This window comes from Phytophthora ramorum (assembly GCF_020800215.1).
Source record: "Phytophthora ramorum isolate Pr-102 chromosome Unknown Phyram_PR-102_s0009, whole genome shotgun sequence".
NCBI classification, from domain to species: domain Eukaryota; phylum Oomycota; class Peronosporomycetes; order Peronosporales; family Peronosporaceae; genus Phytophthora; species Phytophthora ramorum.
The window spans coordinates 1,328,087-1,343,417 of record NW_027150655.1 but is presented as its reverse complement, the minus strand read 5'-3'; the positions used below and the strand labels follow the sequence as shown (position 1 = coordinate 1,343,417).

At 55.5% G+C, this 15,331-nt stretch overlaps 9 protein-coding genes across 9 annotated transcripts; 3 read left to right on the top strand and 6 right to left on the bottom strand.

The window, feature by feature from the left end:
* Nucleotides 1–990: 990 nt before the first annotated feature.
* On the bottom strand, nucleotides 991–2,844 carry KRP23_10097 (Ceramide-1-phosphate transfer protein; the record flags this gene model as incomplete). Its single annotated transcript, XM_067895737.1, has 1 exon — nucleotides 991–2,844. The coding sequence occupies one exon, from the start codon at nucleotides 2,842–2,844 to the stop codon at nucleotides 991–993; it is 1,854 nt and encodes a 617-aa protein (XP_067741927.1).
* Nucleotides 2,845–3,460: 616 nt separating this feature from the next.
* Nucleotides 3,461–4,789, top strand: KRP23_10096 (Protein lifeguard 3; the record flags this gene model as incomplete). The annotated part of the gene is made up of 1 exon (XM_067895735.1): nucleotides 3,461–4,789. The coding sequence occupies one exon, from the start codon at nucleotides 3,461–3,463 to the stop codon at nucleotides 4,787–4,789; it is 1,329 nt and encodes a 442-aa protein (XP_067741926.1).
* Nucleotides 4,790–5,071: 282 nt separating this feature from the next.
* On the bottom strand, nucleotides 5,072–7,240 carry KRP23_10095 (Nicastrin; the record flags this gene model as incomplete). The annotated part of the gene is made up of 1 exon (XM_067895734.1): nucleotides 5,072–7,240. The coding sequence occupies one exon, from the start codon at nucleotides 7,238–7,240 to the stop codon at nucleotides 5,072–5,074; it is 2,169 nt and encodes a 722-aa protein (XP_067741925.1).
* Nucleotides 7,241–7,366: 126 nt separating this feature from the next.
* On the top strand, nucleotides 7,367–8,456 carry KRP23_10094 (uncharacterized protein; the record flags this gene model as incomplete). The annotated part of the gene is made up of 2 exons (XM_067895733.1): nucleotides 7,367–8,354; nucleotides 8,410–8,456. The coding sequence occupies 2 exons, from the start codon at nucleotides 7,367–7,369 to the stop codon at nucleotides 8,454–8,456; spliced, it is 1,035 nt and encodes a 344-aa protein (XP_067741924.1).
* A 97-nt stretch (nucleotides 8,457–8,553) lies between these two features.
* Nucleotides 8,554–9,534, bottom strand: KRP23_10093 (putative N-acetylglucosaminyl-phosphatidylinositol de-N-acetylase; the record flags this gene model as incomplete). The annotated part of the gene is made up of 2 exons (XM_067895732.1): nucleotides 8,554–8,988; nucleotides 9,049–9,534. 2 exons carry the CDS (start codon nucleotides 9,532–9,534, stop codon nucleotides 8,554–8,556), a joined length of 921 nt encoding a protein of 306 aa, XP_067741923.1.
* An 80-nt stretch (nucleotides 9,535–9,614) lies between these two features.
* On the bottom strand, nucleotides 9,615–10,247 carry KRP23_10092 (Armadillo repeat-containing protein 7; the record flags this gene model as incomplete). The annotated part of the gene is made up of 1 exon (XM_067895731.1): nucleotides 9,615–10,247. The coding sequence occupies one exon, from the start codon at nucleotides 10,245–10,247 to the stop codon at nucleotides 9,615–9,617; it is 633 nt and encodes a 210-aa protein (XP_067741922.1).
* A 154-nt stretch (nucleotides 10,248–10,401) lies between these two features.
* KRP23_10091 (Ferrochelatase, mitochondrial) lies at nucleotides 10,402–11,737 on the bottom strand (the record flags this gene model as incomplete). Its single annotated transcript, XM_067895730.1, has 4 exons — nucleotides 10,402–10,590; nucleotides 10,661–10,763; nucleotides 10,851–11,374; nucleotides 11,444–11,737. 4 exons carry the CDS (start codon nucleotides 11,735–11,737, stop codon nucleotides 10,402–10,404), a joined length of 1,110 nt encoding a protein of 369 aa, XP_067741921.1.
* Nucleotides 11,738–12,368: 631 nt separating this feature from the next.
* On the top strand, nucleotides 12,369–13,748 carry KRP23_10090 (Tubulin gamma chain; the record flags this gene model as incomplete). The annotated part of the gene is made up of 1 exon (XM_067895729.1): nucleotides 12,369–13,748. One exon carries the CDS (start codon nucleotides 12,369–12,371, stop codon nucleotides 13,746–13,748), a length of 1,380 nt encoding a protein of 459 aa, XP_067741920.1.
* A 127-nt stretch (nucleotides 13,749–13,875) lies between these two features.
* On the bottom strand, nucleotides 13,876–14,728 carry KRP23_10089 (Trafficking protein particle complex subunit 5; the record flags this gene model as incomplete). Its single annotated transcript, XM_067895728.1, has 3 exons — nucleotides 13,876–14,299; nucleotides 14,368–14,456; nucleotides 14,639–14,728. 3 exons carry the CDS (start codon nucleotides 14,726–14,728, stop codon nucleotides 13,876–13,878), a joined length of 603 nt encoding a protein of 200 aa, XP_067741919.1.
* Between the last annotated feature and the right edge of the window lie 603 nt (nucleotides 14,729–15,331).

The window sequence follows — 15,331 nt, the reverse complement described above, 5'->3', positions numbered from 1 at the left end:
CTTTTCGCTTTCCTGTCTCTGACCTGTGCGTAGACTGGCTGGGTCGTGCCAAGTTGCCAACTGGGCCATGGCGGATGGACCACACGCCACGCGAACTCACCTGAAGTTTGAACCAGAACGAGACCCAGCCGCTGCCTAGGAAGACTTAGAGCTGAATACCCTGTGATAAAGGCATATATTTCCTAAAATAGGTTTTGGAAGGATGTGATAGATCTACCTTTGTTGTTGAAGCCTGTAAAATGTGATCTCGCTAATGATTAACGGAGAGCGGGACCACCTGCCCCGCCAGCAGCTCCGTTGTTCTTGCAGGTTTCTAATCGAGACTCTCGAGCTGTGGCAACGGACCTGTACGATGCCATGAACGCTGCTCGACGAGTGCGCGTGCCGGGCTTGGAAGCAACTCGCACAAACATGAGGTATGAGCAAAGTGCTGATGCCCACCATTTTTCCCGGTACCGGCATGAACATGTACGGTAACCTTAGAGTCTCGCTGCCAACGATATCTGCTGGACGGAAGAAGCATCTCCACGAGGATCAACTCCGTGACATGTTGCCACTGACAACTGAACCAGCGCCATGATATGTGGAGCCAAGTCCAGTACGGTAGCACTGCCAACTTGGGCTTGTCTCAAGGTGCCGCGGCACAAACATGATCTTGAGCCCGAGACTTGCAGCGTTCAGCAACGTTTTCTCCAGTCGTTGCACCACTGGCGGCTTTTAAGTCCGTCACGTTTGAGAACTCCTGAAGCTCTTCTGGTATCCTAGTCCGTGGATGTTAAACACCAAAAGGTACGACAACTCCACGCACTCACCATCAATCTGTACATGCACAGTCAAGCAAAACTCCGCAATGATCGCTCCCAAGCGCTCCATCTGCATTCCGCTCGAACACCACCCCAGTCTAGATGAGTCCACGTCGTTGTATTTGGTATGATTGATTTTGTAGTGAATGAAGCTAATTTCTATGCAGTATGACACGCATCTAGTAGTTTATTTGAGGTCCGTGAGGCCATGCTCTTCGAAGACGGTTTTGAGCTCTGAGATGACTCGCAGCAGCTCGACGTGCGACTTGCGCAGCGGATCCAACGCGTCGCCTTCACCCACGTGCAGTTTCCCCAGGATGTGGCTGCGTGTGGGGATCGAACCCAGTGCAGTGTTGACGCCCTTGCGCACGAGCCACGGGTGGCGCTTGCCCAGAGTCTCTTCGTACGCTTTGCTGGCGCCGTTGTAGCAGCTCTCCTCGGTCGACTCGAGCAGCGTCAGACGAACGCAAGCCTCCACGAATTGCACGAACCACAGCAGTCGCAACAGGCAGCGCGAGCACGACGGCTTCTTCTTGCCGCCCACATCTGCCACGCCCTGGTCCACCTCATGCTCGATCACCGCCTTCACACTCTGCTCCTTCCACGAGTTCGACGAAGCTGGTGCAGGCCACGTCTCGAGGTTGTGATCAATTGACGTGAAATACGCCCCAACCGTGCTGCCAGCAAACGATGTGGCACGGCCGAACACACCCAGGAAACCGCAAATGACGGTGCACGTGGTGACAAAGCAGGAGAGGCTCAGCTCACCGTCCGGGGCACGATTTGCAGCGCCCTCCTCCAGAGCTGTAACCAGCTTGTCGAGCGTGAAGCCTTCCTCCTCGTGCGTCTGCTCAATCACAGACACTTCCAGATCCTCTTCCTGGGACGTGTGAGGCGACGGAGGGGCTGAAGATTCAACGCCGCGCCGCACACTGGTGTCCGACAGTGACGACTTTGTCCGCGTGCGTTCGCGCTGTTCTCCGCTGCTCGTGCTCACGCGGCGGCGTCGACGCTGACGTTGCTTGGTCTTGCTTGACTTCTTGCCAGCCTTCTCGCAGCCCTTGGGACGCGAGAGCTCATCAAACAGCACCAAGCCCAGAAAATACACGCCCAACGTACGCATGGAGAGCAAGTTGTCGAGTGCTCGTTCCACAAAAGAGTACGGCGGCGGGGCTAGGCTCGGAGCAGCTGGAGAGGAATCTACGACGCTTCCATCGACGCCGGTCCTTCGATTGTAGTAGATCACACGCAGCGCCACGAGGACAGCAACCGCCAGCAGCGACAGCCAGTGGCGCGTCCGAAGATGCGATGGGTGATGGGCGTGCTTGACTGCAGCTCTCCCGCGAGTCTTGAGATTCACTGAAACCTGTTGCGCTTGAGACCCCTCCACACCAGCTTTCTCCTTATCGTTGATCAACGACGTCAGCGTCTTGGCAGGCACCGAGTGATGACGCGACAACCCGTGGTCGCCCCCTTGTTTGTGCATGGGCGTGTAGTCGCTGTGCGCCGACATGAGCGCCGGGGACGCGTCCGGGAACGGCCCCAGCGTGTCCTCTCCGTGGTCGCTCTCCGCGTGCATGTACTTCATCGCGCACGGGTCGCAGAGCCTCGATCCTCGCTTCCTCTCGAGCCTGCGGTTGAGCTTCATCCGGTTCTTGCTGCAGTCGTCGCAGATCTTCTTGCAGCAGCTTCTGCACGTGTGTTTGGCGCGGAACACGGAGAACGAGCGCTCGCAGAGGCTGCAGCCCTTGGCCTTGCCCTGCGCCGCGTCCTCCTCATCCTCTACGTCTTCGTTGAGCTCCAGCGGCGGCGGAACAGCGGCGCGCGTCGGTTTCTCTCTGGTCGCGGGGCTCTTGCGCACCCGCACGCTCTTGAGCTCGTCCACCACCTTCTGGCGCAGGTTGCGGCCGCTGCGACCGCCGCTGGACGTTAACGCAGGCGACGAACTGGGCGCCAGACGCATGGCCGAGTCCGTCGTAACGACTGGGGACCCGCGCGGACTCGTGGGTTCTGGCGGCGACGCCGCGCTGGCCTCGCCCATGGTTCCGTCTAGAAAGGAGCTGCTGGGGGAACGTGCAATGACCGACTGCGATTCTCACGCACCTTGATCGACGCATCGCTGCCCCCGGCTCTCTATGCACGGAGTGATATCAGTTGCGTGCCTGGTTTAACTGGATTTTCCTCTTGAGGTTTGTATGAAACCGAAAGTAAGGTGGGCTACACAGATAGAATTGAAACCTGAAGTAGGGCGCCTGTCCGGAGTGATGGTCATATAGTTGAAGTTTTCCGTTGCAGCTCTGCAGCACTGGCTGTTGTGCGCGTGGTGCAGCTTCAGCTACGCGTCCATGTCATTTTCTGCACGGCAACAAATAAAGCTTTAAATCTAAACGCAAATATGCGCGGCGGCGGTGTCGCTGGCGGGTGGTCAGGGGCGATAACGAGAGTCGAGAATAGCGCTGTGCCTTCCTCGACCAGACAAACGATAAGACGCCGACACGACAGGCAATGCAATGCAGAGTTGGGCCCTATAAATACAGGCTGTGGCTCGACGTCGAGGTCTACTGAAACCACAGTCACCAAAGTAGCCTTCCACTCAATCGCCCGTGTACGAGACGCCGAACACACGAGCCGCGAGGGGCACTACTGCAACTAAAAAGATGATGGAAATGTCCGAGAACACAGTCGTGCCTGAGAGTGCGGTGCCGCGCAGTTTGGAAGCAGGCGGAAGGTCCCTCAGCCGTGAGAGTCGCTCGCGAGACCATACGTGGGCAGACCCGGCGCCTGCGTCTAGGAGTGATCAAAACCTACCGACAAACGCTATCAGTTCCCCCGAGCGAACTCAAGGATCCACACCAGTAAATCAAGGATCAGTGCGTGCTCTGCTCAAGCGAGTGACGCGGTTATTCCAATCCGAAGATGATGAGATGGATCCAGCAAAACACAAGGCACACTACCGACGAGGCTCGATTCTGATCAAGCATTTAGAAGATAAGAAAGCATCCGGCAAGGCAACTGAAACGGACATGAAGTTCTTTGACGTGGTCAAGAAGCGGTTCGACGCCAACTTCATGGAGTCTCGAACCATTATCTCGCTCTCGGTCTTTCAAACGGGCTCCAATCCGATGGATGATCCCTTTGCAGTTATCCACATGCCTGTAGTGATCCAACAGGGATTCCGGCGCAAGCTTTTCTCGATCTTCACGGTTCAACTATTCGCAGTTGTCTTACTCATCGCTTTCTTCTCGTACGTGCCGGCAGTCGCGAGTGCATTCGAAAATGCCTTCACGAATTGGCACTATGTCTTCATCACGTTCGTGATGATGGTATTGGCGTTGCTGTGGCTGTACTTGGTCAAGTACCGCTTTCCGCTCAACTTCATGGTGCTCGCTTGGTATACCGTTACGCAGAGTGTGTTCTTCGCCGCGTCTGACTGCTTGTTCAATACGAAGGCGAGCATTTTCATCTTTACCTTCCTCTTCGGAGTGATGGGGGTCACTACATTATTGTGCACGACGATCATCAAACGGTCGTTCGACCCGGAAATCCAACCTACGTTGATCAGCTACCCAGTGGTGCTTTTGATCTCCTTCTTCCTCGGCTTTGTCACCTCACTGTTCATCTACTTTTTCTACATGATGGACGTGGTGTCTCCGTTGCAGTACAGCGCATCACTAGCAGTCATGCTTCTCCTCATTATGTGGTTCGCCTACGATGCATCGTGCATGAACGAGCGGTTATCACCAGACGAGTATATGCAAGGCATGGTGTTCTTTTACACAGATATGGTGCTCTTCCTGCTCTTCCTGAGCATCATTTTCGTGGCCTGCTTTGCCTGCGAAGGTGATTGTGCGTGCTACGGCACCGCGGACATCGTTCCGATCGGACGAGGTCGCGGCGGCGATGATGATGATGATATCGGCGAAGACGGTGATGGTGGAGAAGGTCTCGAGGGCGGAGAAGACATGGAAAGGATGTCCTCACAGTAACAAGCAGCTAAGAGGAAACTTACAAACTATTGGCAATCGGACTCGTTCGTCGTTCAGACAGGTACCGTTCATGTGCGGTAGTCTGTAGACCCGTTAGCTTCCCACTTTGTAGAGGACATGCCAGCTGAGACGTCGGAGACTTAAGTTATTGTGCACGTGTGCAAGTAAAGCCTTCCTATCACTCGGCAAGTACGAATAATTCTTTTACTTTCGCTTGTTTTGTGTATTCGTTGGTGATTCATGAATGTACTGCGCAACTGAGGCAGCGCTGCTTCTGTAAGCTTAGATCAGCTTCATCTTCTGCACGCTTCCCAGTACCATGAAAGCCACGCCGACGCCAGCACCTGTCACTACCAATCCGATGGCGAGCGTTACCCAACCAATCCAAGCACCAGGGTCTGGGAACGAGTAGCTACCGATGTCCGAAGCCCACTGTGGTTCCGTCCAAATGGGCATGGACGAGTTTACCACCTCGTACAGTAGTGCTGTCGTGGTGCGCTTAACTCCTGGCGAGCTGGCTTCGTGATGGAAGGCGCTCTTGCTAGCGCAAACACCCGGGTAGACACATTCCATACCCTTCCCACCGTTATCGCACCCTTGGCTTTGCGAACACGAGGCCGCAGCATCGGCAGTAGCGTTTGGAACCATCGCGGATGCAAGGAAAGATCGCGTGAAGAATTCATACGCGTTGGGAAAGAGGCGCACAGCGTAGTTGTCATCGGACCAGGAGTCATTGAGGAGCGAATAGAGCGAGTTGTCGCTCGACTTCAACACAAGCATGGAGCGATCGTCATCAAGCGGCCCCGGGTACAATGTAGCGGGTACCGAGTACGATGGCCACGCCGAGTCGGTCAGACTCAGGTACTCGATTAGCGTCGTAACCATATACTGCGAGTAATTCTTCATGAGGTTGCAGCTCCAGTCCGTGGCGATGCAAGAAAGCATCGATTCGACCAGCCACGTGTCCACCTCGATCTTATCCATCTGCGCACTCGTCGCATTGCTCGAAGCAAGGGTAAACACGCTTTCTGCCAGCACCTGGGCGGCCTGAACAACAGCGTCCACATCCAGCACGGTAAATTCATCGTGACGGCTGTTGTACGTTCCTTCGGTAGTGTAGCTGTCGTCGTACCCAGCTAGCACAGCGCTCACAAGATCACGCTGGCCGTACTCAGCATCGTTCACAAAAGAGGACAGCGGCGTGGGCGGCAGAGAACCCGTGCTACCCTCGGCGACAGCAGAAGCAGCTGATGGGGCGCTCAAAATGGCGTCAACAAGATCACTTGAGTCGTTCGCGTGGGGGTTCACGTGGACCGTGAAGTTTCCTGATTTCGGTAGGATACCCACCTGGTCAACAGCAATAGCGTACGAAATGTTCGCAAGCTTGAGGTTAGCAAACTCCGTGGTGCTAAGCATCGGATAGGTGCAGAAGCTCTTGCCCATGGGGGACGACGAGTCGTCCACAGGGTACGCGCACGCTCCTTTCGGGTTCTTAGTGAACGTCTGCAAGTCCGACAGGAACTTCCTCGAGCCCACAAAGCCGAACTTTTCGGCCTGGAAAGCTGCAAACACGACCTTCTTGTCGAATGCCGAGTCTGGCAGTCCCTTGAGAGCATGTGCCGCCGCCAAAAGGGCCACGAGCCCAGACGCGCCCGTGTTGGCTCCTGGAGCCAACACATGCGACAGCGACGTGGCGTCCATGCCTGCCATAGCCATTACGATCTCTTCCGACTCGAGGTTGCCCCTCATCGCCCACGAGCTCTGCCCTCCAATGGGGTCGCACTTGGGACTCCGCTTTCCGTAAATGTTGGTGAAGTTCAGACACTTGATCGAGTTCATGTTCTCCGGTCCGAAGTAATAGTTCATGAAGGCTTTGTACGTGGCCCCCGCTCCGTCCTTCATGTTGATCTGGGCGCGTTTCGTGAACTCGGCACCGGTCGTGGCGTTCTCCAGCATCACGACGGGGAACGGCAGCAATTCCGCCAACAGGCCGGTGCCGGTCGGGTTCCACTTCGTCTTGTCGCTGGCGAACGGGTTTAATGCACCGTCCACGGTGCCGTCTCCTTGGGGCGTGACGACGTCGTACGACGCGTTGGAGGCGCCCGCTTCCGGGAACACGAAGAGGCCCCCGATGCGGTCGAGACCGGCCTGGATGGCGTCGTAGCTTAGCAGCGACTCAGCCATGACCAGGACGTACTTGGAGCTGGCATCCTGCTGCTGTGCTTGGCCTTCCACGAAACTCTGGAGCTCGTCGGAGCTGGTGATGGGGTACAACGGTGCCATGTCCGAGTCCGAGAGGCCGCGGCAGCCCACGCTGCCCCCCGAGTGGAAAATCCGCACACACTCACCGCCGGTGGTCACCAGATGCTCGGGCGCCCCCGCAGTCACGGACGCGGCCTCGGCGCGCGCCAGCAGAGCTGCCAGAAGCAGCGACAAGGTGGGGAGTCGCATGATTCCGATTATGAGAACGGAACTGGCTGAATAGTCTGTACTGAAGGTCAAACTTGTTATAGAGACTAATATACTAGGTTACTAGACAAGACAGTACTTAGATAAGAGAATATTGGATCAGAGGGCATGGCGGAGCTCAACGTGCGCGAGCTGCTGGAGCTGGAGCGCCAGATCTACCAGGAGAGCATCGACCGCGTGCTGCAGCAGCAGGAGCAGCTGCGTGATGGTGTACTGGAGGAGTTTGTGCGTCGTTGCAAGCCGTTCCAGGCGGACCGCGAGCGCGAGTTGCAGGCGGCGCAGGCGCAGCTCCAGTTCTCGCGGCGAGACGCGCGCACTCTCTTGGAGTTCGAGCTGCAGCAGGCCGAAGACGTGCTCAGGACGGACAGAGAGCAACTTAAGCACAAGTTGCTGGAGCGAGTGAGGCGACGTCGACTGCGGGTCCAGAAGAGACTGACGGAGAAGCCGCCGACGAGCAACATAAAGCAGAGAAGAGAAGTGGAAGTTGCAGAGAAGAAGGCACGGCTGGAGGCGAAGATGCTGGAGAAGCAGCTGCAACGCGCCCAGCGGCGGACGAGGAAGAGCTTCAACTTCAGACACTTGTCGGGCGGAGTGCTGCCGACCCCGCAACGGATCGTGGAGGACGTGGTGAACGAGTGCGAGAAGCTGCAGCGCAATCGGGAGCGGGAGGAAGCGGCGAGAATGGCGGAGGAGGAAGGTGCTGTGGCGACGATGCACGTTGGCGTGAGTGAGGACGAACAGAAGTTGGTGTGTCAAGGACGGAGTGGAGTGGGGGAGACGTTCTGTGTGGGGGATGCAGTGGTGTTGATGTCGCGGTTGACGGAGGAGGATTTTCATGGATTTGTGTCTGCCATTCTAAGTGAAGAGGTGCAGCTGGTGCTGGTGTGCGGGACACACGTACGCGTGGCGCTGGCGAGACTGGGGAGTGGGCAGTGTACACTCCACAAACAGCGTCAAGTTGTTGGACCAAACTCGAAGCGACAGGATGGACAGGAAGAACAGACGATCACGGTTTCTCTTGCCGGAGTCGCGACTAGTCTCGAGGAACTATTGCAGGACCCACCGGATGTGCGACGCCGAGCAGCTGCAGTCATGAGTACGTAGATCCCTTTGTTTATTTCTATTAGACTAACCTTGTTGTTGCTCCACAGACCGACTCAAACGAAAGACAACGATTGATATCCGGCGCGGCTTCTGAGTGTGGTGCTCAAGCACACGGCTACATCTAAATTGCTAATGAAGACAGATTCTATCAAGTTGATCAAGAACAACCTGTTCCAATTGGTCTTAACCATCTACTGCATCTTCTTCTGTTCAGCAGGGAGATCGGCGTTGCCAACGGACAGCAGCGGACGGAAGGTGTTGATGAACGTGTAGCGCGAGAAGGCCACGAATAGGCGGCGATACCAGACAAACTGACTCTGGTGCAATGCCATCGCGTTGTAGTTCCACAGCGGATGGCCAAGGAACACGAATTGGCGTTCATCCTTCTCGCCATCTTGGCGGCGTGACAGCCAGTAGGACAGCGCTGTGTCCAGCAACCCCACGTACTTGCGCAGGATGTTGGTGCTCTCCAAAGCCCACCCACGAACAACCTTCGTCTCCTTGTCATCAGCTCCTGCAGCAGCACTGCACTTCTCCTGAATCTCCTGCACCGCTCGCTTCACCCCAAAGTGCGTGGCAACATGGTTCGCATGTCCCGACACTCCATATTCATCAAATGTAAAAACCTACAACCAGGAAAACACTCAGTCATCTCTCTCGCCTCCAAAAGTATCTTCTCCACTAACCGCATCAATATCGTTCTTCTCCACATAGTCCGCCACAATTGCAGTAATGTGCGCTACATCCCATTGCATCTTCATTCCGTCCTGGAGCTTGGGGTCTTCCAGCACTGTGACGTGGTCCGTCGAGAGCCCGATGTACGTGGCACAAGCCGTGAGCTCCTTCTCCCTGACGTCCCCCAGTCCGTCAAAATTGCCCCGAGAGAGACACAGCAAGTGCGTCTGCCACAGATCTTTGCTGCCTTCTGGTTGCTGCTGCAGCGAGTGCACCAGTGGCAGGAAGAACATGCTCTCGTCGTCCGGATGCGCCGTGACGATCAGCGCTCGCTTGAACTGCGCCGGAGTCGACGAGGAGCCAGATTTTTCAGGCACAGAAGACGTGAAGAAGACCAAAGCCGCAGTGAGGAATAGGAACACGTTGGTGCCCAGCAAAAGGTACTTGAGCATCTCCAGCAACGTCTGCAGCTCGTCTTCCCCCAGGTCGAACACCATCTTGCGCGCTTTTTCGCCAATGCCGGCAAGATTCACTTGGGTTTTGTATTGAAAGAATTAAGTACGATGATGGAGGTGGATCAAACGGACGCGAGGAGTTCCTGGTAGCGAGTGACGAAGGCGGTGCAAGTGTTGGCGATCTGCGCGTGCGGATGACGCTGGAGGGTCTGCAGCTTGGCCATGAACCTCTGAGAAGTGATTTCGGCGAAAGCACTCGAGTCCAGCAGGAAATACGCAATGGTCAAAGCGGAGACCGCAACGTTGAGCTCCGACGCGGTGACGGGCGACGTTTGATCGCTCTCGGGCAGAATATAGGGCGCTAGGATCTCCACTCCGTCACCATCGATGAACTGCTGTTGCAGTAGCGGGTCTGGGATGCAATTGCAGATGCCTCCCAATGCAAACTCCACCAGTTGAAACTTCCGTGGTGTCGTTCTGGTTGGACCCTCCTTTGACTCCTTGGCGTTGTTGGAGTCTTTGTCTTCTTGGTCGGCGTCTAGGATGTCGAGAAACAAGTCCATAATGCGTAGACGACATAAGGACATGTAATTGACGGGGTCGTAGGCGAAGTTGGCCAGGTTTGCCACTACTTCCTCCTTCCGCAACAGATCGGGCGAGCGCTGGAACTCGTCCACCAACTGCTGCAGGTACTCGTGACGGGGTGCTGCGTGTTGCCCTTGTCGCTCTTGCAGTCGTTCGCGTGACGACAGCATTCCGGTTATCTGGTTGAAGATACCCTGGTTTGTTACCAAGTTTCGTCAAAAGTTGAATGAATGGACACGACGCGACTCAAGTTTGTCTATGACACAATTGCCAGGCTTTGGGTATATGGCAAACAAAATGCCTACAGCGTTAGCGTTGCTTCCATTACAGAAGCTTCTTGTAAGGTTTGATAGGGTTCACGATGCTGCGGCACATGGGGTTCGTGCAGCCTGCGCAGTTTAGCGGGTACGCGGTCGAGTGCAGCTCATCTGTGTCCAGGTGGCTCTTCACAATATCGGCCTGTGCCTTGAACAGCAGGGGCTCGTCGTTCAGCGACGGGCATCGCTTGAAGTCCTGTGAGCAGAGAATAAGGAGCATGAAAGTGAGCCATCATTCTCGGGTTTAAACCGGTGTGTGCACTCACCGTGATACCAGCATCCTTGGCCTCCTCGCCGTACTCAATATCGATCTCGTACAGCGTTTCAATGTGGTCCGACGTGAAAGCGATGGGCACAGCCAACACATGCCTGTAGATTAGAAGAAAAGCAAAAAACGACGGAGTGAGAATACTGCTGCGAGCAAGGTCACACACCAGTAGTCGACCAAAAACGCACTTGTGTCCCTGTTCTCCGTAGCGCTTGATCACGTCGCTGGTGCTAGGTCCCATCCACGGCAAGTAGCCGACCTTGGACTGCCAGCTCAGAATGTGCGGGTTCTTTCCAGCCAGGTGCTTCATCACACGCTCCGCCGTAGCGGCGATCTCGTTCACGTACGAGTCGCCCTTGTACACCGTCTTCATGGGCACTGAGTGCGCCGAGAACATGATGATGACCTTGTCCCTGTCCTCGGGCGCGTACTGCTTCAGTCCAAGCTTGACGCGGTTGGCCACAGCCGAGATGTATCCCGGGTGCGTGTTCCAGCGGTCAATGAGCGACCACTTGAAATTCTCCTTCATGTCCAGCCGGTCTAGCTCACGCCACAAATGGTTCATGCTGGAGCCCGACGTGGTGCACGACCACTGCGGGTACTGCGAGAAGGCGACAGCCCGCGTGACGCCATCCTCCTTCATCTGCATAAGCGATTGCTCCGTCAACGGATTGGCATAGCGGAAGAACACGTAGTGCTTGTGCGGTGCACTCTGTAGCAGCAAAACCAGCAGCAAACCGTTAGTATGTCTGCAGTATCACGCTACCGTAGCTGCTCGTGCCTCTGGTCGGATCTCGTCCAGGATTTTGCACAGGTTCTCGCCCTGGATGTTGGTCCACTTGAGGATGGGGGAGCCGCCGCCGATCTGCGCGTATTGGTCCACGATGCTGGGCGTGCGGCGCTTGGCCACCCACGGACCCACGACGTGCTGCACGGGGCCCATGGGGATGAGCTCCGGGTCCGTGAAGAGGTTCGTGAGGAAGCTCTGCACCTCCGGCAGCGTGGACGGGCCGCCCATGTTGAACATGGCGATGGCGGTGGGCGCCTTCTTGGCGGCGTTGCGGACAGCGGCCATGGCGCAGGAGGTTGGTGGTGCTTGGATCAATTCCGCAGATTCAAAACTGAGCTTCGGAGGTGATCTTGCTGCTGTATCGACTTTGGCGGGGGATTGAGACTATAGTGAAGCCAAGAGAAAGTAGCGGCTGTGGACGACAACCGGACGAGCCGAAAAAGGCCAGTGGACGAGAATGGCTTGAGCCACTGCAAGCGTGTGCCGCCACGCGCGTGCAATGGAGGTGACGGAGTAAACTCTGTTAGTGCTGGCGAGTTGACTGCGAGCATCATTTGCGGGCCGTGAACTGGCCATTGCATTGGCAAGAAGCAAGAAACGGCATAGCTACATGTACATGGGGAGATCAATGCGATTTGCCCTGGCAAATGGCAAGGAACTGACTCCATCACTGCAGCAAAGTCCACAGCATGGAAAAGGTGAGCCAGCGAACTACGTGGCAAGCAGCAGTAGCGCCTGCAGATCGCATCAACCCGCCAACCTGCGCGAATGATTGTTCAAAGCGGTGGTCGCACCACCAGAACGGCTACCACCACAATTCAGCAAATGTAGTCCACACCAGCTCAATACAAATCGTACATTTCACGGAACTTCCCACACAGTGCATATCCTTCATCCCGTCCAGTCCTCTTGCACCATGCCGCGCGAGATCATCACCCTGCAGGCGGGTCAATGTGGCAACCAGATCGGCATGGAGTTCTGGAAGCAGCTGTGCGCCGAGCACGGCATCTCCCCGGACGGTATCGTGCAGGACTTCGCCACGTCGGGCCACGACCGCAAGGACGTTTTCTTCTACCAGGCGGACGATGAGCACTACATTCCCCGCGCGCTGCTCATGGACTTGGAGCCGCGGGTGATCAACAGCATCAGCACGTCCACCTTCAAGAACTTATACAACCCCGAGAACTTCTTCGTGTCCAAGGAGGGCGGCGGTGCAGGCAACAACTGGGCGTCGGGGTACCACCAAGGAGAGAGTCATCACGACCAATTGATGGAGATGATCGACAGAGAAGCGGATGGTTCCGATAGCCTCGAGGGCTTCGTGCTATGCCACTCTATTGCTGGCGGCACAGGCTCCGGCATGGGCTCGTACCTACTGGAGAACCTCAACGACCACTTCCCCAAGAAGCTCATCCAGACGTACTCGGTGTTCCCCAACCAGTCGGACTTCCAAAGTGACGTGGTGGTGCAGCCGTACAACTCCCTACTCACCATGAAGAGACTCGTGTTGAATGCTGACTCGGTCGTGGTGCTGGACAACACTGCGTTGAACCGGATTGCAGTGGAGAGACTGCGGGTGGAGAACCCCACGGTCTCGCAGTTGAACTCGTTGGTTTCCACGGTCATGGCGGCCAGCACCACGACCTTGAGGTATCCGGGGTACATGAACAACGACCTGATTGGGTTAGTGGCGTCGTTGATCCCGACCCCGCGCTGCCACTTTTTGATGACGGGGTACACCCCGCTTACCATTGACACTCAAGTGTCAGCGGTGCGCAAGACGACGGTGCTCGATGTGATGCGGCGTCTGTTGCAGCCGAAGAATATTATGGTGAGCACGTCGACCAAAACGGGATGCTACATCTCCATTCTCAACATCATCCAGGGAGACGTCGATCCGACGCAAGTGCACAAGTCCCTGCAGCGTATCCGCGAACGGAAGCTTGCGCGGTTCATTCCGTGGGGACCTGCGTCGATTCAAGTGGCTCTTTCCCGCAAGTCACCGTACGTGGAGACGGCGCACAAGGTGAACGGTCTTATGCTGGCCAACCACACGAGCATCGGTGCGCTGTTCCACAAGTTGCTGCTGCAGTACGACCGTCTCAAGAAGCACGGTGCTTTCATTGAGAACTACCGGAAGGAGCCAATGTTCTCTGAAAACCTGGACGAATTCGATAGCGCGCGAGAGGTGGTGCAAAACCTGGTGGACGAGTATAAGGCCAGCGAACGCGCCGATTACGCTACGTGGGGCCAAGCTGCTACCGGTGCCATGGACGACATCCGCATGTCCCACTAGACGACGCCGCATGCCAAGCTCACATCCCAGTCAGTACGTTCGTTGCCAACCCAATTCTAAGTTAGACCGCGTGGTCTATTTAACGTTCTACCACACGTCAATCCTCCCCCTTTTTTCCACAAGAGAACTATGTCAACACTCGCTCCCTGCGAATAACGCTCTCGTCGAACTTGACCAAGAACACAGTCTTGTCTCTCTGGCCACCGGGGACTTCAACTGTGTGTGCCGTGACTTCCGCCAAATAGCCGCTGCTGCACAGGATGCCACGAACGATTCCAGCAATGTACGCAGCGCAGTCCAGCTGTCCGAGATCGGGCGGCACCGACACGAACTTGTTGGTGAGCGGCTCCAACTCGTGGATCATGTACTCGTACTCGTTTTCCGTACTGCGTTCCAGCGCGTCAGCAGCCTTGCCGAATAGCGCCTTCCAGCAGGTGGACACGATGAACTGCAGCATCGCCAGCAGCCTCGTCTCGCGGCGTCCGGACTTCTCCCGATGACACAGCAGCTCCACAACACGCACCCCCACTCCAAAACCTGCCCCATCAAGTCTGCCAGCAGAAAAAGTAGGTCTAGTTAGTACTGCAGTGTAAAGCTTCTGGGAGGGCGGAGAACGCACCGGTTCTCGAGATCCGAGATGTTCTGCACGCGACCCTGGAAGTACTGCACCATCTCGGAGAAGAGGAAAGAAAAGGCACTGAGACTCACCTGCAGTAAAGTGTAACAGTTTACAGCTCTTAGAACACGATAGAGAGAGAAATAAGCGAGTAAAAGGATTTTCTCCATTTGGCACTTGGATTCGCATGCTTTACAGCCGATTCAACAGCACCAGGGAGGGAAAAGAACGCGATCTTTGCTATTTGCATGGTGCATATGCAGTGTACACTCACCTCGCTCTTGCCGCGGCTCAGGGGCCGGTCTAACACGTGTAGGTTCGTCGCCGAGACGCCCGTGCTGCGGCGACCTCCTTCCATCATCATCGTATTGAAGAGTGCGTACTTAATAAGCCGTACTTAGTAAATGGTAGTACTGTTAAAATAATATATTTAAAATATAGTAGCCTTCGTAGCAGTTCAATGCTATCTACTTCGAAGTACAGGAATAAATTTGCCTCAGCAATACAGTAACTTGCGGTTGTGCGCGCTTAGGCCACGCAAAAGCAGTCATGTGCGTGCTCAAATAAAATCTCAAGTACATCACACTCCACGGTAATATTGGTGTGTGTATTCACAACACCTTGGTGGGTAATGACCGTATGGTGCGCGCTTGTGCACTGCCCGTGTCATTGTGTTATTCTTGCCAACACAAGAGATAACCGTAATCGTTGACCCAAAAAACATGAAATTTCAACAATTCTAAGAATAATCGATTGGTATCATTTGATCCTCGACGCTAGAGTGAAATGTCAACTCGATTCACTTCATGTCTGCACAGGAGAAGAACCACCTGGGCACCAGGGAAAGAGGTTGATGTAGGGAGTCTATAATTACGGCGCAAAAAGAAACTAATCCTAATGTCAAGGCATTTCCAAGTTAGCAGAGCGAACTATCGACGATATCTTTTCGATATAACTGACAGGAGAC